This window comes from Pangasianodon hypophthalmus, chromosome 7 (genome assembly GCF_027358585.1).
Source record: "Pangasianodon hypophthalmus isolate fPanHyp1 chromosome 7, fPanHyp1.pri, whole genome shotgun sequence".
In the NCBI taxonomy this organism is placed as follows: domain Eukaryota; kingdom Metazoa; phylum Chordata; class Actinopteri; order Siluriformes; family Pangasiidae; genus Pangasianodon; species Pangasianodon hypophthalmus.
Window position 1 is genome coordinate 8,254,988 of NC_069716.1, and position 19,373 is coordinate 8,274,360.

Here is a 19,373-nt window from a genome sequence, read left to right on the forward strand (position 1 = left end):
GTGTGTGCAGCGCGCGCTCGCTCTGCTGCAGCGCCACAGCATCGCGCTTTCATTGACCCTTCAGAGCCGCCGTACTATCGAACCTGTGTACAAATCCGGCTAGTGTAGAATGCGCGAGAGCGCGAGCGTGGGGCAGCAATACAGTATTTTAGTGACGGTGTAAATTATAAGTTTAAAACCGAATGCTAAAATGCAGTTAATGGGCATGCTAGTTAAATTATTCTGCCCCTTTATTTCCATTTATTTATAGCCATGTTAGCGAGTTAGACGCTTAAATGCACTACGTTTTCCACCCAAACGGAGTGCAGACCAATGCAAAAAGCTGTTTTTTAAATGAAGTGTTTGCCTAATTCAGGTATGATTCAGAAAAACCACCCCTTCCCCCCAAGGCCCCCTCAAACATCACCCCATCCATCCACCCCACCCCTGCCATCTGTCTTAACATTCTCTTAATAGTCACTGGCAGTGATTTGATTCATTAAATCTTGGCTTTTCAGTGGTGTGCAGAACAGGTGTCAATACATATTTAACTCACTGTATGTTTCTCATTCTCAGGTCACAGCCATTTCTTTGGACAGCACTGTCTACTGATCATAGATGCTTCCTATTTCCTGTTCTATGTGTGGTCCTGCAAAGGTAAATGTGAATGATCTGTAATTCATTATAAGGCATTAAATCTGTTTGTTATAACAAAAACGAGTGTGACATTTGGTGTTTATTCTAAAAAACAAAAAAAAAAATGCTCTACAGTGTGCTGTTGTGCCTCTGGCCTGACCGCTGCCTGCACCTCGTGGAGAGAATAGATAGATGGCTAATTAAGCATGAAGCTTGTCTTTGTGTTCCCAAGATTATGATTCAGTCACAGGGATCACATCTTGCCCACCTGAGCCTCTGCCAGTGTGGTGCAGGACTGCTGATCTTAACTGACACTGATTGGAGAGCGAGTAGTTCAGGTAGACAAGCAATGACTCAATGAATGACTCAATGTCATCTCCACTATGAGAGATTCTTTGCTGCTGTTTGCAAAAACCCAACTGCAGGTTTCAGTATGACTTATGTCTGAGTAACTGCATAACAGTTGCCAGCTTTGTGACCATGCATGGCCTGTCAGACTCGTGCCCAAGAGATCTCAAGCTGTAAGGTTTTTTTCTTTTAAAGCATTGAGAAGCAGACATCTAGTTGTCACTAGAAAGACTGTAATTTTTTCATCACTGCACCTGGTCAAGAACCACCTACTTTCACAGGAAGAGGCCGTTTGACTGACTGACAGCCGACTAACCAAAGATCTTTTCTGGAACCCATCAGCAGAATATGCATGGATACCTCATTTACTTACCACTAAATTTCAACCCCGGGATGCTGTGAATACATAGCAACTGATACAAATAAACATATACAAATAAAAATGAAAAAAAAAAAAATGAACTGACTGATTATACTGTATGTTCCTAAAAGACCATAGAGTCACTGTTTTCCTATCAGTATATGTGTATATATGGAAGTGCAATTGTCAGATTGCATCCCTTTAATATTCTGAAGCTTGTAGGACATTTGAGACAAATTATAGGAAAACTACCATAAAGTGCCATACTAAGGCGTTGGGCCAGAACAGCTTCAGTGTACCTTGGCATAGATTCTACAAGTTCTTGCAAAAGATGATCCCTCAGTTGCTGTTTTGTTGATGGTGGTAGAGAGCTCTGTGTAACATCACTCCAAAATCTCCAATAGGTGTCCAGATGGGTTAAGGGGACAGGTGGAGCCAAACTGTGTCAGCAAAATAAATAAATGCCCCCACAGCATGACAGAGCCTCTGTATTAGGCTTTAATTTGTAAATGTTGTCAATGATATAGTTTTTTTTAAATTGTTCCTTGCCACTTTGCTCTTGGTGGAAGTGGAAGTTAAAGAAGGAGTAATGGTGTTTAGTGCAGCTTGTTGTGAAGTGTGTTTTTACTCATTTTCCTGTAGCTACTATATAACTGTGCTGACAGTAGATCCTGTATTAAAGTCTTTTGCTATTCATTTCATGAGTGAATGAATCCGAGTAAAACTAGCTATGCTTGTATGCACTAGCCATTTAATACTCCTTGTGCTGTCTGACAATTTTAAGGCTGTCATTTTTTTCTCAAATGGTTAATTAGTTAATAATTGTAACGCTTTCTGAGTTCCTGAGGTTCATATTGCTTTTAGATTAAAGAACGGAAAATAGCAAACAGTCATTAAAGGACAATTCTGGCATAAAACTAGAATTTCATATATTATTCGTCACAGTAAGTAGTATTATTTTTTTTGCACAGGATTGTAACGCTTACTGTCTGTGTTTTAACAGAATTCCAGATTTTATGTCATTTTTTTTATGTCATTTATGTCCATCATGCATTATCAATACCCAGAATGCAATACGTATTCAACCATTGGATTTCCTAGTGATTAACCAATCCGGATCAAACCGGACTCTGATGTCTCCCTCTGATGTGTGTTTTCGGAAATGAAACAGTGGTATTGTGATAACATTATGATGTCCTGGAAAAAAACATAGCAGGATTTAGTGATTTTTTAATGCAAGCCAGAATTTGTTTTCTAAAATTCTGCTATCGTTCATACTTTGGAACTGGACACCTGTCCAATCCAACAGAATTTGGTTTTTACAGGCAGTTAGGAGGCATAATTCTGCTCTGAGTTGAGCCGTCTTTTCAGCACGCATTTCATCTCGGCTGTGTAGATAAGTAGTGAAACTGGTGTGCTAACTAAGAATTTCACATGCTAGGCTTGCTAGTTAACTAACATGCCTAATTTATTATGTCTAAGAGGCCCAAACCTGTTTCAGCATGACAATGCCCCATGCCCAAAGCAAGCTCCATGAAGACAGATTTGCCAAGTTTGCAGTGAAAGATCTTGAGTGGCCCGCACAGAACCATGACCTCAACCCTTACGCTGAACGGTTTAATCTAAATTTCAAAACTCAAAAACAAGCAGACCTACAAATAATAGTTGGACCCACTGGTGCGAAGTTCAGGAATAGAAAGCTCTATAGCTCCAATAAATAGACAAAATGTTATTGTATATTGGGGCATGGTGGCTTAGTGGTTACCTCTGTTGCCTCACACTTCCGGGGTTGGAGGTTCAAATCCCATCTCCGTCCTGTGTCCTCGGAGTTTGCATGTTCTCTCCATGCTTTGGGGGTTTCCTCCAGGTACTCCAGTTTCCTCCCCCAGTCTAAAGACATGCTTTGTAGGCTGACTGACATTTCTAAATTGTCTGTAGTGTGTGAATGTGTGTGTGATTGTGCCCTGTGATGGGTTGGTATCCTGTCCAGGGTGTCCCCTGTCTTGTGCCCTGAGTCTCCTGGGACAGGCTCCAGGCTCTCCGTGACCCTGTGTAGGATAAGCAGTACAGAGAATTGATGGATGGATGGATGGATGGATTATTGTACACATTTAAATAATGTTCATGAAATAAATCTGTACTGAAGTGGTCCATGGCTACAAGAAACTATAGCCTACAGTAACCAATACAATAATACATTTTTGTCTATCGTTTAATGTATTTAGAATATCATGCCTATGCATTGTTTTTCCATTTATGTTTTATCGTAGTAAACACTGCAAACTTTGATACATTTTCCCGGAAAGACTACTGTAAGTACAAATATGGTCGCTTGCCAAGTTGTACACCGGAGGTTGAACAAGTGCACTAGATAAGCCACATAAACTATCATTTCATACCCTACGTAGTGCACTTATATAGGGAATAGGGAGTAATTTGGAATTCCACCCATGACGTTCAGCATTTTGTACTCTGAACTCAGAAATCCCCGAGCAAACAGAAAAAGAGGCTGCAGGATAGGTGACGGTATGTTTTCGTTCCTTTGACAGCATTTTTTTTTTGATAAATGTTGTTATTCTTGTTAAAGACTGTAACAAAAAAAAAAAAGTAATAATAATAATAATTAGCTTTAGCGACTTAGCATTATAATGTTTATTGACGTCGGTGGTGAATACATTCTGTAGCAGGCTAGCAAGCTAACTAACTTTTCAAAGATACTTTGGGCTAAAATAAGAATAAACTTTATTTTGCTTCCCGACATCATTGTAAATGTAAACAATCTTTTACTGTTGTGTTTCCTGTATGTTTATTCGATAATGATATGATTTTTTTTAGTACTATCCGTGTAAATATTAAAAAAACAAATTTGTTATTTAGTTTTTCTCTGTGGTTGTGTTACAAATGTGTTTACAACTGTTTACAGATGTTTACAAATGTTTTTACAAGTGTTCACAGATGTTTACAGGTGTTTACAAATGTTTTTACAGATGTTTTTACAAGTGTTTACAGGTGGTTACAAGTGGTTACGTGTGTCTACACGTAACCACTTGTAAAAAAAAAAAAATAAATAAATAATCAAAACCATTATATATTCAGGTAGTTATATAAAACATACAATCAGAAGAATATTTTGTAAATATGCTGACATTTAATTTCCCCTTCGTGCTGCGTGACCAGTGTGTGACTGAAGTGGAAGTGAGAGTGAAAGTCAGATTCCAGGCTTTTCTTCATCCATGGCGTCCAGCAGTATGAGTCTCAGCGAGGATCTTACCTGTGCCATTTGCTGTGACTTGTTCAGAGAGCCAGTCATGCTTGGCTGCATGCATCACTTCTGCAGGCCATGCATCACTACCTACTGGAGAGGTATCAGGGGTCCAGCGGTGTGTCCTCAGTGCCGCAGGGAGTTCCCCAAAAAACAGTTTCAGACCAACTATCTGGTAGCTGGCCTGGTTGAAAAGGTCAGAGCGTGTTCATCAGATGAGTCTGTGAGGAATTTACAGGTAAGGTCAATGTATTTCTTCTTTATTTCAAACAACTAAATCCTTAGGGCCTTGTGAGCTCTCATGAGGTTTTACCTTGACATTTAAAAAAAATAAAAATAAACACCTTGTGGTTCTGGGTGATATGACTATATAACAATGTGACAAAACGATACAATATGATATTTTTGCCACGTCGGTCCATCCAATATATTGGTTATGATTCTTATTTCAAACATGACAGCTACATATACACTGTATTACTCACCCACATTGATTATAACAGCTCTAAGTGACTTTCATGCTCCTTTCACAGAAGCAGATTAAGGACAGTCTGGACTCTCAGAACTTGCAGAAAGAACATCTACTCACCATGATCCATAAAGATGAAGAACAGATGAAGACATTAAGAGTAAGGCTCATCAGCAAGGTGGCTGACTGCAGGGCAAAAGCCTGTGCTGTGCTTCAGGTCATTCAGCAGCAACTAGCCTACTTGCCTGGACCAACCAGGGGAAGAATGTTAGGTTAATTCTGCAAGCTTAGCCATTTGCTCAGTGTATTTTGGCTGATAATTTTTAACTGTGTGCCATAACATAACATAAAGTGCAGGCTACACCCAGTTTTATGGATTATGGATGATAACATAAGAATAAATGTTCTTAAATTTTTATTATTTTTTTTATTTGGCTACGAAAGCTGTAAAGGCTTCCAAAGCCCTGTTGTACCGGATTTAAAATATATAACTCCCTCTCTGTTTCTTTTCCTCTTGCTCTCTCTCTCTCTCTCTCTCTGTAACTGTGTGTCCTCATTTGTCTGGATTAGAAAGTGGGAGCTGAGCTCAAGGAGAGGGTGAGGTGCGACTTCCAGGCTCTGCACCACTTCCTGCAAGTGGAGGAGGCGGCCATGCTGGACCAGCTGAGGAGGGATCAGATGGAGCTGGAACACAGCCTGGAACGCCACCTTGAGGCACTGCATACAGCTGTTCGAGAACTGGAGCAGACTATGGGCTCAGTCCAAATAGCTACCAGCAATGTAGAGAACATGGCACCTGTGAAGGTGAAATATTCATATCCATACTGATTTTTGAGTGAGACTGGATGTCTGCCAGTGTTGTAGAAATGACTGTACACACAAATGATCATTTTCTTTTTTCCTATTTCTTTTTTTCCCTTTTTTTAAATTACAGTTGTGGTTTTAAGTTTACATACACCTTGCAGAATCTGCAAAATGTTAATAATTAAAAAATAAACAAGAGGGATTGATTCTCAAGAAGGCAACATGATACATTAAGAAACATTTTGTAAAATTTTTAACAGGATGATTGGTGTAAATTGTTATTATTTTGTCTTCTGGGAAACATGTAAATATCTTATGTAGCTTCTGGAGGATAGTACTATATGGAAAAAAATCTTTATTATAATAACAATAATAACAATTTACATCTTCAACATTTTCAAAAGTTTACATCCCCTGGCTCTTAATGTAGTGTTAGGGTGTGTCAATTTAGTAAAAGTGCACATATACAATATGAGGGGTGCTAAAAACACGTATTTTGACATGAGAAACTCAAAATCACTTTAAGTTTTAAAATTCATTACTTGGAAATAATAAATATTTTCAAATTTTGGCCCAGTATTTCATTGACGCCTATATTTGTTTTCAAAGGAATATCTTTAATGGAATTAAAACTTTTGCTTTATCGTTTGCCTTTTAGGTGAATTTTGAAGAACATTTTATTATATTGGATATTTTTATTAATTAATTTATTGATGTCAGGCAAGACTTGATGAAACTTGTGGTTTAAGCTCACTAATCTGGTAATTTCTAAATTGACACTTCCTAATGGTATTGTTCTAACATTGTTTATATGTTTTGGGGAATAAATTGTAAATTATTGAAAACTTATATTTTTACTTTTTTCACCCATCATATAATGCACAAAATCTTAAAATTTACCAAGCTAAAGGCAGTCCAATTTCAACATCAAAATTTGTTCTGGTATTTATGTACCAAATAACAGTTTTTTTTTTTTTACTACCTCTCATCAGAGATAACAGTAAAAATAGATTTTCACCCCAAAATTGACACGCCCTTCTTGATTGCCTTCCTGAGCATCAGTGAATGTTTGCACCTTTTGTAATAGTTGTGTACGAGTCCCTCAGTTGTCCTCAGTGTGAAAAGTTGGATCTCAACATGATATAGCCGCTGTTGGAAAAGGGTGAAATATGCAGAAGATGCTGGAAAAGTATATAATGTGGACTGTTTTTATTTACCCAAAATACTGCAGGACAACATGTTAGAATCAAATATTGTAATGTGCAGTGACTCACAGCACCCAGTTTACATTTTGCATAGCGGCAGGACTGTCGATATGAGTTTTGCTCAGATCAAAGCATCTGCTCTAACGCTAACATGGTCTACTCTCCTTGTCCCCCTCTAGCTGCCAGAATTAAATTCCAGGTAAGTGGTAATTGAAGACATCTATTACATGACCTCTAGTGATATAGCCTTTCTTTTGCTTTCAAGCTATTTTCAGCTTCCATGTTATTTTCCATGCCATCCTCAACAAGACATTGTGCTAAGTTATAAATCATTTTATAAACCAATGTCAATAATGTTGTGACACTTTAAACCTGAACTGATTTTCCTTGTTCTTTTCAGAACACATGTTCCAGCCATCAAAGGGCCTTCCATTGAAGGTTTTAAGAGCAAATATGTAGCTCCTCTTCAGTACACCTTGTGGCGAAAAATGTTTAAAAATTTAAAACCAGGTGGGTGAAAGAATGTTTTGTTATTGTCTTTTCAAGTAAAAAAGCAGCATGATTTGATGGAGATGAATGTGTTGCACTTCTCAGCATGACCTAATCTGAAGAAGGCACCATTTTTAATCGCATCATCTCGCACTGTTAGGCAAGCTACTTTAAAATCACACGTAATTACACAAGTGAACATGAAAGAGAAAAGTGCCTCCAGGCAACCAACAAGAAAAACATTGCTTGATGGATTTGGAAGGCTGTATTTAGTAAATGAAATTATGTAGCATTATAATCAGTTCCTTTATGGTGCTACCACTTTAGTAATTAGAAATGGTAAAAGCTTTGCTAACTACTCTGTCTCGTACAAATTCATCTCAAGCGCATTCATAAACTTGTGCCAATCACTACACTTTTATGTATCACCGCTGGCTAATCACTGCATCTTTGCTGCATCTACATCTTTTGGAGAGTGTTTTCTCATCCAGCCCTTTTCAGAGTGTTTTTCTGACAATCCAAAGGCTTCAGAAGAAAGCATAAACTCGCCATTATTTTACACGAAATAAGTGTAATTTCGTTTTCTTTGCATGTAAACCATAATAATCACAGTAACCTTTTGTTCTTAATGTGTCTTTGTTTATTATCATGCTCAGGCCCATTTCCACTGACCTTTGATGAGAACACAGTTCATCCAAGCCTTCAGCTCTCTCAAGACAGGACCCAAGTGGTCGAGACTGAAGCCATGCTGCCCTATAAACCCAATCCGAAGCGCTTCGTTCAGTGTGTTAATGTTCTCGGAGCCCAAGGATTTCATACAGGCAGACATTACTGGGAGGTCGGCGTTGGCACCAAGCCCAAGTGGGACATAGGTGTTGCCCTGGAAACAGTGAATCGACAGGCACGTGTGAAGCTGTGCCCCAGTAATGGGTACTGGACCCTGCGTCTGCGCAACAACACGGAGTACTCTGCAGGCACCCAACCCTGGACCGCTGTGCGCGTGACTTCTCGACCTCTAAGGATTGGGGTCTTTTTGGACTGTGACGAGCACATAGTTTCCTTTTACAACGCTGATGACATGAGCCTGCTCTACTCATTCTCCAGTGGGCCCAGAGGGAAGGCTTTTCCATTCTTTAGCACATGCCTCAGTGAACCTGGGCAGCAAGCTCAGCCGATCCATGTCCTGCACTACCAAAGGATGGGTGTCTGAGAACCCTGATAGCTGGAAGCTTCAGATCTTCATATGATATATATATATATATATATATATTTTTTACAGGTTGCTGTTATCACTTACAAAGCTCAGCATACTTGTTTTAGTGATGATACAGTTGTCGCCATTCACATTTTATTCTTGCTTATTCAATATTTCATATGTATAATCTACTCTGGCATTAAATGTATGAACAAAGATCAATCACGGTTCTTTAATCTCATTATCCTGCGAACAGTTGGGAATAGCTGCCCAAAGATATGATTTCGCTCAAACAATTGACAGTGATGAAGCAAAGCATCATCGCTAAGCTTGCCATGTTGCACAAGCAGTGTGAACCTAGTCTGAAATTTTGTCTTTGTGAAAACGTCACAGACTCTTATCACACAGAATTTATTTGTACCTGCGCTTGAGCATTTTTTGTTAACTATAGCAATACTAGATGAACTGTAAATATTTGTTTCATGGATAACTATTTTCTGATGTGTTCAATCATTAATTAATCTGAAACTTCCTATTCAGACTTACCATACTGTGTATGTAACTAATATACAGTAATAAATCAAATACATATTGGCCAAACTGCTTATGCTGCAATTTTTTGTGCAAAGGTGTTGTGTTATTTCCTTGTAGGGAATGGCCCATATGGCCAAATTAGAATTTCATGAAAAAAATCCCTCATAAGTAATCATGGCATGTACAAAACAGGCATGCCTGTCACGTTTAGTGTTCAGTTAATATGTTTTTCTTCAGATGGAGTCATTTGGATGCAGATCACAGTATCCTGTATATCAAAGTCCAAGCTTTGGGAGATGTCAGGAAGATGGTTGAGGTGATTTAATCCCTGTTCTCCCTCCTCCCTAAATGATGTATAAACACCCAGTATGTTCTCCTCCCACATGCAAGCAGTATTAGAGAACTCCTCAGAAATATTGTGCATATTGTTTTTTAATCCTTTTGATGAGTTCTCCTTACTCATGGAGCTCAATGTTCTACTGACGTCCAATAACAATATTGATCATCCCTTTTTTAATGTATCTCATTGCTTATTTCCTCTTTAGTTTTATGTAAAACCTAGTTTGGAAGGTGTCCACCGTAGCATCCCGGATGCCCAAAAAAAAGCATGGATAGAGTGCTGTTATCTGTAACAGCAGACAAGTGCATCAACATCCTCTTTCCTTTTGCTCCCTGTGAAGGGTCACACAAACAGAAAGGCAGTCCTTGTGCCCCCAAACTGCTTTACTGTTCTCCTGAGGGGGTTGTCATACAGGATGTGGCATAACCTTTGCCTTTTTAGCGAATGTTGCTAACTCTGTTAATTCCGCAGTGTCACAGTGGCTTTAAACACCAAGAAAGGTCAGGATTTAAACACCCCATTAATATTCCAGTACTCTGCCTTTTTCACGTTTATTTGATAAGGAGCTTATGGGCCTGATGACTTGAAGCCAGGTTGGAGATTAAGTGAGAGTATGTGGTGTGGAAACAGTGCCACAATTTCTTTCCATAAAACACTGAAAAAATCTATAGCAGTGATTGGATAGTGTATGACTGAGGCTTGACAAAGGAACAATTTGTGTGTGTGTGTGTGTGTTTGTGTGGGTTGGGGTGGGCGGGTGATGGGGGAGGGTTAACTTTTTCATTCATCTAACACTTGTCTGAAACCTGTCCATGCACCTCTCAGGTCAATCAATATAGTCATTTGGTACCTGCTTTAATCTTATCCTCAGCAGCTCACTATTGGACATATTTTAATCAACAAGACATTGTAATATGATGACACTGACAAAAATTAAATGAATACTCTGCAAACAACAGAGGACAGAGAATAAGCCAGACATATCAGGTTCTTGGCAGCGCTTTTGGTTGCTGGTGGTGAGAAACATGGTCCTGTTTCCTTCCGATGAGCGGGATGCTGTGGAGTGTGTTTGCTGACCTCAGGATGTGGCAGATGGAGCAGTGGCACTTCAAGGCCTAGTCCTTGAGCTGGACCCTTGAGAGCAATATTGGACGGGAAACTCTGTCCTTTTCATGTGGCAAGCAGAAAAACTGAATAATAATAATAATAATAATAATAATAATAATAATAATAATAATAATAATAAAGTGGGATTGTAAATAACAGTGGGAACTTAAATTTCTAAAATGTCAGTGAGACAAATAGGATCTATCTTAGTACAATATAATGCAAGATAGTTTAAAAGAGAGAAGTCCAAATTAAAGACAAATTCTGAACTTGCACTGTTGTCCATTTTAATACAAAGTGCTGGAGTATGATTGCATTGTAAAGTTAGGGGATTTGCCAGCTTAATAAAAGTATCTTCTCTAACAGCTACAGCAAATTCTCCTCCTTATTGTATGTGAAGTTACCATGTTTCAAAATATGGTAAGCTTATAAAATCAATGTTCTTCCACATTCTTTTAAATAAAAAAAGTAAACCACCATTAATCTAATCAGCTGATTTCGAAATATCTTTGTTTACATTTAGACGAAAATGCTAATTCAGTGTTTGAATAGCATCAAGTGCTATTGTACATAGTTTCAACATACAGTATAAGTAACCTTTGCCACTGATAACCTTACATCATGCAGCTAATCTAATGAAAACCCCTGGAAACAGCATGGATAGTTTACTGAAAAAAGAAACCCTCTGAACCAGAACGTTGCTCTAGTTGTGGCCAGAGCTTTAAAATATGTTCTTCATTAGAAAAGAACTAAAGAATAACAGTGACGAAAGTCTCAATATTATTTTAGGCTCTGCCTGTTTCTCTACACCTGCAGGTATAGGTGTAGAGAAACAGGCAGAGCCTACAATAATATTGAGACTTTCGTCACTGTTTTTCTTCATAAGGGATCTTTCCTAATCTCCATTTTATCCAATATTTTTCACTGGAATGATGAGAATCAAACCTCTGAGGGCCGATCATATATCCAGTGATTATAACAATAATTTACAGCCAGTAATACTGCAAATAATCAATAAATAATAGATAACCTACTTATTCAAGGAATAAAACACAGTACCTGCACTAGAGAAGCCTAAACCATAACTGCAAAGGGGCAAGTATAGGACATAAAGCATAGAAGATTAAGCATAGGATATTAAGATGATACCCATGGGTACTTTTAGTGTAATGTGTGCAATATAGATACACCAAAGGAGCAACCACAGAGGTAAATAAAATTTGCCTGACCTTGAAAAACTGAAACCGACATTGCTAGTCGCCAAAATGATGCACATGATGTACATGTATATATATGAAGTCTACTGAATTGTAGAAAAAGGCTAAAGCTTGTATGTATCCACTGCCTCTAATGAGTTTTGTTTTACTGTGAGAGTCATTACTTTTCCCAAGTTGCAGAAGTTGAATTAGTTTAAACCACATTAGCAAAATTAGTTAATTATCCATTCTATTATGTTTGTGTACATGCCCCTGGAAACACGGGGAGTAGAGAGTCTCCTGACCACCATCATAGCATCTGTAATGAGTGGTGCTAGAGCCAAATTAAATACAGACTGAGCTAAGAAACACACACACACACACACACACACACACACACACACGGGCTTTCTCTGTAAAGGAATTATTGGAACTGATGTGGATTATGAGGCCTTTGTGCATGCCTGCTGTTTAAGTGTTTTTTTTTATGTAGGGTTTTCTCTTTCAAAATGTTCTGCTATCTCTGAAAACAGAGATGATAAATGAAATGAATCTGTTCAAGTCGCATACTTGTTTTCAACAGCTTTTGAAGCTGCTGGAGCATGATGACGTTTGATGGATGGGGTTTTTTGTTAAATTTAATTACTGCTAATTAAAGCTGAGGTAATTATATTTTCCCTAAGAGATAAATACATACATAGGTACACTATTAATATATTTATAATACAGTAATTGTATTTTCATTCATTGTATTTTCAATTTTTGTAGTGCCATTTCATGTTGCTATGTTTAAACTGAAAATTATTTGTATTATTGTTTTGTATGATGTTAATATGAACAACAGAGGAATTTACGCTACATAAATATATCAATATTATGTAATAAACTAAAGAATCTCAGGGCTGACCATGCATTTAACAAATAAAGTCTTGTCCTGCATTTAAAATGTGGAGTAGAGCACAATCTTAGCATACAGCTGAGCATTTGAAGGTCTACAGTCTCGCTCTTTTAATAAATTTCTGGTCACTAGCACAGAAACCTAACCACTGACCCAGAAAGAGAGTATAGTGAGTGTGTTTATATATATTTATTTGACAGAACTTTCATCCAAATTGACCTACAAGTGAAGCAGAATATAACACATACAGTTTAGCAGCTGAAGGATTAGAGCCTTGCTCAAGTGTTTAACCACTGAGCTAGCACTGCCCAAGATAGTTATTTAATGTATGTGGTGTACATGCCAAATGCATCAACACAACTTACGTAGAGTTCATACTTGCCATGTCTTCACTATACAGCACGGGAGTTCCTCCTCATGGACTGTTGCCAACAGCTGCCATATTTGTATAAGTATATATAATATATATAAAAGGAATTTGCAGAAATGAAGTAATGTTTGATTTATGTTTTTCTTATGATGTTATAGTTGTCAAATATGTGGGTACACAAAATTTCTACAATGTTTTAATGAGATTGCAAGACCATTAAAATGAGTTTCTATATTGACCCTTTTGACAATGCTGTATTTAACTCTCTCTCTCTCACACACACACATACACACACAAAATGTATGTGTTTGTTAACAGCCTAAATTACCTTAAGCCTAGAAGAGTGTTGTGTTTTTCTATTTCTAAGAATGACCAAGCTGTTTAACTTACAGTAATATGGCAACCATTTGTATCTTATCTATAACAAATATTGTTATTTTAATTGTCTATTGACAATTCTGTAAGCTCTGTGGAGATTCTTTTGATTGCCAACTCTAGCATATACACTGGGTGTGTTCCTCTAAGCACATTTCTAACTCCAACTGTGAAGCAGTGGTGCCAAAATAACTATGGAGCAGAAAGAGACTGACAGTGCAGGCCAGCCTGCTATGGTTATTACGATCAAATCAAAGTGCCTTTTGACAGGTGATCATCTTATGTGGCATTTCAATGATAATTGTACCACATTACACACTACAATAGGTACTGTGAGTGGCCATTAATGCTCAATTTTCTATTTTTTTCCACATGAGGAGAGAAAATTATAAGAGATTATATATTTTACTTTAACCTACTGCTCAAGCGAAAACTACAATTTACAATTTTTTTTATCTTATAGTGTCCTACATTTTCTCTTACAGTACACTGAATAAATCCTGCAAATCCCCAATGACTTAAACATGTAAATTGCTAGTGTCTTAATTATTTAATGTCTTTGATGATTCATTTCTCTATCAGGAGTTGCCAATATAACCTTCTTTCAAAACATATTCCATGATCATTCATTCTTTGGTGAGTTAAGGCTCTTTCTTGCTTTTGTCACTTAAGCAACTGTTTTATCCTCATCAGGATCACGGTGGATCTCGAGCTTATCTAGGGAACTTTGAGCATGTACTCTATCCCTACACTCTGTACCTGCCAGTCAATCACTGTGAACCATGCACACACTCGGCGATCCGATGATATAATATCAATATCGTCACAAATTATGTCACAATATGCTGTAACATCATATCAGATGATTGGAAGCAGCTGATATGATGTTAAAATGTTGTTCTTATGCTTTAAAAACTTAATCTTTAAAAATACACATTTTAGTTTGTAGTTTGTAAATGAAAATAAGCAGATTATTAATTTGGTTATTAATAGTGAACAGGTTTATTATTTTTACAGTTTTTAAACTGCAACTTGCAGTTTGTAAGCAAAACTACCTACTGTACCTTCAGTTCTTCGTTTTGTTCAAATGACACTTGCACTGTACATTTGGATCCAGCTAGACTTGCATAAATCCATCCATCCATCCATTTTCTGTACTGCTTATCCTACACAGGATCAACTGGGGAGCCTGGAGCCTATCCCAACCCTTCACGGGGCACAATCGCACACACACTCACACACCCATTCACTCGCTACGGACAATTTAGAGACCAACCAGCCTATAACGCATGTCTTTGGACCTGCAGAGGAAACCGGAGTACCAGGAGGAAACCCCTGATACACGGGGAGAACATGCAACCTCTACACACACAGGGCGGATACGGGAATCGAACCCCCAACCCAGTGAAGCCACTGTGCCCCCTACTTGCATGGTGTTAATTCAAGTGAATTTTACACCATCTCTAGATGTTGAGAAACGCTGTATATCTAAACCGAACACTAAGAAAAAAAGAATACAACACTGTAAGACATTCATGATATATTTTCTGTCATTTGAACAGTGTAGGTGTTAATTCAAAACAGGGTGTTAATTCAACACTCCTGATAATTCTACTCTTTTTTTTTCACTTCTACCTCAATCAAATAAGTTTTCTTTCCTATAAATTGCCACTTTAAATAAAAAAGTTATGGACACTTAAGTCTAGGAGTGAGCCAATTCAAGTCACTTGAATTTTGTCACTGAGGAGGAGACACCTCTTACACACTCTCAGTGTGTGTGTGTGTGTGTGTGTGTGTCCTGAAGGTCCGACCCTCAGCCCGAGCACTTCATCAACCAACAGGCTGGACGAGTGGAGGAAAAGGAAACGAGTGTAAATCCATTCAGGTCCACATGAATCTCTTTTTTACACGAGGAGAAAAGGCCGCATGTTGTCTCTCTGTCGTCCACACATCCTTTCCCTGATTGTGAGGAGAGAAAGACAGACAGAGAAAGAGAGAGAGAGAGAGAGAGAGTGAGAGAGGCGCGCGCTTCACCTGAACGCTCCTTGCTGCGGATTTATCTTCTGGTGAATTAAATGAGTTCAGAATATCGCCTGCTTTGTTGCAACTTTTCAAAAAAAACCTCCTACATTGTGGAAACCTGGAAATGAAGAGAGACTGGACGCTTTTCGGCAGAATTTGGATCGGGATCGCCTCTATCTCAGGTGAGATTGCGACTTTGCAGCAATGGAAAGTTGAGCTCAAGTTGGACTGAAGTTGCACCATAGTTACTATTATTCACATCCAGAATAAGAGTATTTCAACCTCTATCAGATTTGATCCTCATCGTCTTTTAAGCTCTGATTTTAAAGCACCTCTTCTGCATCACATCCTTCAATAGACTATAGATCTTTCTCAGCTTTAAGTTTTTAACCTGCTGAATGAATGACTGTGAAAGGCTGTGTTACATGATAAAAAATAAATGACAAGAAATCTGTTAGGATTTTGCATTGCTCATAATTTCTGACTTGCCCCTGAGTGTATTTTTGGCAATCTGATGCTCAAGCATTTCACTGTAAATAGTGCACGCTTCATCAGAATTGAGGGAAATTGAGCATGCTCCATCGGGATTGATGTAAATGGTGGATGCACCACCGGGATTGATGTAAATTGAGTATGCTCCATGTGCAATTTCCATGCATAATGCAAAAAACCATAATTTTATCCAAGCATAGTCATTAAGTCTGCGTGATCATCAGAGATCACCTAGTCAAGAAGTGAAACATTAGGCAGCTATATGATACTTAAGAGTAAACAGTGGATGATTCACAGGCTTTCAGAGCATCTCCTAACTATTTCTGTGTCACTAGAGGGAGCCTTGACTTTAATTTAACTGGCAATTACCTATGATGAGTGGTCACCAGTATATTAAAATGATTAATGATACTGAAACAGATTGTGTCAGAGTAGACAGATTTTGACAAGTAGAAGATTGATCACAGCAAAATTAGTCTATTTTATGCACACTGTGTAGGGCACTCAGGGTTGCTTACCCATAAATGCACAAATGCATCAAATATCAAGGCAAACTTTTGCATCATTGATTGGATTGAATCCAATGTAGAGGCACTCAGTAAATATAGAGGCACCCAGTAAATACAGAGGTACCCAGTAAATATAGAGGCACCCAGTAAATATAGAGGCACTCAGTAAATATAGAGGCACTCAGTAAATATAGCGGTACCCAGTAAATATAGAGGCACCCAGTAAATATAGAGGCACTCAGTAAATATAGCGGTACCCAGTAAATATAGAGGCACTCAGTAAATATAGAGGCACCCAGTAAATATAGAGGTGCCCAGTAAATATAGAGGCACCCAGTAAATATAGAGGCGCCCAGTAAATATAGAGGCACTCAGTAAATATAGCGGTACCCAGTAAATATAGAGGCACCCAGTAAATATAGAGGTGCCCAGTAAATATAGAGGCACCCAGTAAATATAGAGGCACCCAGTAAATATAGAGGCACCCAGTAAATATAGAGGTGCCCAGTAAATATAGAGGCACTCAGTAAATATAGAGGCACTCAGTAAATATAGCGGTACCCAGTAAATATAGAGGCACTCAGTAAATAGAGGCACTCAGTAAATATAGAGGTGCCCAGTAAATATAGCGGTACCCAGTAAATATAGAGGCACTCAGTAAATATAGAGGCACCCAGTAAATATAGAGGCACTCAGTAAATAGAGGCACTCAGTAAATATAGAGGCACCCAGTAAATATAGAGGTACCCAGTAAATATAGAGGCACCCAGTAAATATAGAGGTGCCCAGTAAATATAGAGGCACCCAGTAAATATAGAGGCACCCAGTAAATATAGAGGCGCCCAGTAAATATAGAGGCACTCAGTAAATATAGAGGCACCCAGTAAATATAGAGGCGCCCAGTAAATATAGAGGCACTCAGTAAATATAGAGGCACTCAGTAAATATAGCGGTACCCAGTAAATATAGAGGCACTCAGTAAATATAGAGGCACCCAGTAAATATAGAGGTGCCCAGTAAATATAGAGGCACCCAGTAAATATAGAGGCACCCAGTAAATATAGAGGCGCCCAGTAAATATAGAGGCACTCAGTAAATATAGAGGCACTCAGTAAATATAGCGGTACCCAGTAAATATAGAGGCACTCAGTAAATAGAGGCACTCAGTAAATATAGAGGTGCCCAGTAAATATAGCGGTACCCAGTAAATATAGAGGCACTCAGTAAATATAGAGGCACTCAGTAAATATAGAGGCACCCAGTAAATATAGAGGCACTCAGTAAATAGAGGCACTCAGTAAATAGAGGCACTCAGTAAATAGAGGCACTCAGTAAATATAGAGGCACCCAGTAAATAGAGGCACTCAGTAAATATAGAGGTGCCCAGTAAATATAACGGCACCCAGTAAATATAGAGGCACTCAGTAAATATAGAGGCACTCTGTAAATATAGAGGTGCCCAGTAAATATAGAGGTGCCCAGTAAATATAGAGGCACTCAGTAAATAGAGGCACTCAGTAAATAGAGGCATCCAGTAGACTGATCAGGTCTGGTGGTATGTTAGAGTCTGTTAGGTAGAAATAATTTGGTGGCTGCTTCACATACAGCTTTTACTGACTTATTTATTTATTGCCTGTTTACTGTCATTATTGTTCTTTCCTTGAATCACATTCAACTTTTGGCATACGAAGCAGCACCTTTCATCTTTTATCGTAGTCATACTTTTTTTTTTTTTTAATTGTGCTACACAAAACAACACTTCTTTGTTACATTCAGAACAGTCTCCGGTCTGAATTCCAAGTAAAGAGTGAATCAAGAGCTTCTGTCATCACAGATATCAGGTAGTGAGAGCCAGGAAGGGTTCACTTGTTTGCCAGGTTATATACGTCAATCCCCAGACTTTGGGAGGAGGCTTCTGCAGAAAGATGGGCTCTTTCAGCATCAGGAATCCACAATCACAAGAAACTCAGTTACATGCGTCTCCGTTAAATATCTCCCCAAATGAAAACCACATGGAGACCTGTTCACCCATGGAATTGGGCTATTTTTTATAGTAAAGACTCTGTCTAGTTATTAGGCATGCTCCATAAGTATTTGATAAATCTTCCAGCGTATCTAAATCTCAGTCTACCACATTTGTATTTTATATGCGATTACCATGGACAAGGATTTTGAGAGGGAAAAGGAGGAATTCAAAACTACAACCAGTAACAATAAAGATTTTAGGATGAGACAGAGATAAGAGAAAGTCTCACCATGTATGTTGTTTTATACAACTTTCCACCACTGGAGTAACCAGGTGGAAACTGAGGCACCGAGGTCTGTATGGTAAATCATAACCAGTAATTCGTCCCTCGGAAGAAATAGCCTCATCTCTAATCAGAATGAATTACACTGTTTCAGAGATTAATTTACCATTATATCATATAATTGACTAAAAATCCTACAAAAATATATACATTTCCCCATAAAAGCCTTTGGACTTCCATTATAAGTGAATTTCAAGTAAATAGATTTTTGTTCTTTTCTCCATAAAGAGAACTGGAACCAAAATGAGAAATTAGGATGTTATGAGGAACAAAAAGATAAGAATTACAAAGCTTGTTCAACAAGCCTGGAGCAGGACAAAAATGGCACAGGCTTACTGATTTCAAGTAATGTAATTCTACTGAATGGAAAAAGATTAAGCCCTAAGGTTAGCTAATTTAACTTTACTATCCCAGCTGTAAGAATATACATGTTTACACAAGTCAGAATGATATGACACCAATGCCATGAGCAT

The 19,373-nt window shown here is 38.1% G+C and overlaps 2 protein-coding genes across 6 annotated transcripts in view; both read left to right on the top strand.

Annotated features, from left to right (window-relative positions):
* The first annotated feature begins 122 nt into the window (after positions 1-122).
* trim105 (tripartite motif containing 105) lies at positions 123-9,363 on the top strand. Of its 2 annotated transcripts, XM_053235702.1 has the most exons (8): positions 123-355; positions 556-636; positions 4,502-4,824; positions 5,120-5,215; positions 5,626-5,859; positions 7,244-7,263; positions 7,465-7,574; positions 8,210-9,363. In XM_053235702.1, exons 3-8 carry the CDS (start codon positions 4,558-4,560, stop codon positions 8,761-8,763), a joined length of 1,281 nt encoding a protein of 426 aa, XP_053091677.1. In that variant the 5' UTR covers positions 123-355; positions 556-636; positions 4,502-4,557; the 3' UTR covers positions 8,764-9,363. The 2 variants fall into 2 exon arrangements, with proteins under 2 accessions (XP_053091677.1, XP_053091675.1); XM_053235700.1 differs by lacking the exons at positions 123-355; positions 556-636 and adding an exon at positions 3,742-3,850.
* A 5,985-nt stretch (positions 9,364-15,348) lies between these two features.
* The window catches only part of flt4 (fms related receptor tyrosine kinase 4), a 49,940-nt gene continuing 45,915 nt past the window's right edge, over positions 15,349-19,373 (top strand). For 2 of the 4 annotated variants that reach the window (XM_026940677.3, XM_026940678.3), the window contains exon 1: positions 15,350-15,772. In XM_026940677.3, the coding sequence (XP_026796478.1) occupies positions 15,715-15,772 (58 nt within the window). In that variant the 5' untranslated portion in view covers positions 15,350-15,714. Of the gene's footprint in view, positions 15,773-19,373 lie in introns of all 4 variants that reach the window. The other 2 variants (XM_026940676.3, XM_026940679.3) reach the window with 2 other exon arrangements.

What these genes read in the sequence shown, in the direction of transcription:
- trim105 (XM_053235702.1), top strand. Translation starts at nt 4,558, where the DNA reads ATGGCGTCCAGCAGTATGAGTCTCAGCGAGGATCTTACCTGTGCCATT. An exon ending in CTGCCAGAATTAAATTCCAG is followed by an intron (nt 7,264 to 7,464) that starts GTAAGTGGTAAT and finishes TGTTCTTTTCAG; the next exon opens with AACACATGTTCCAGCCATCA. An exon ending in GTTTAAAAATTTAAAACCAG is followed by an intron (nt 7,575 to 8,209) that starts GTGGGTGAAAGA and finishes TATCATGCTCAG; the next exon opens with GCCCATTTCCACTGACCTTT.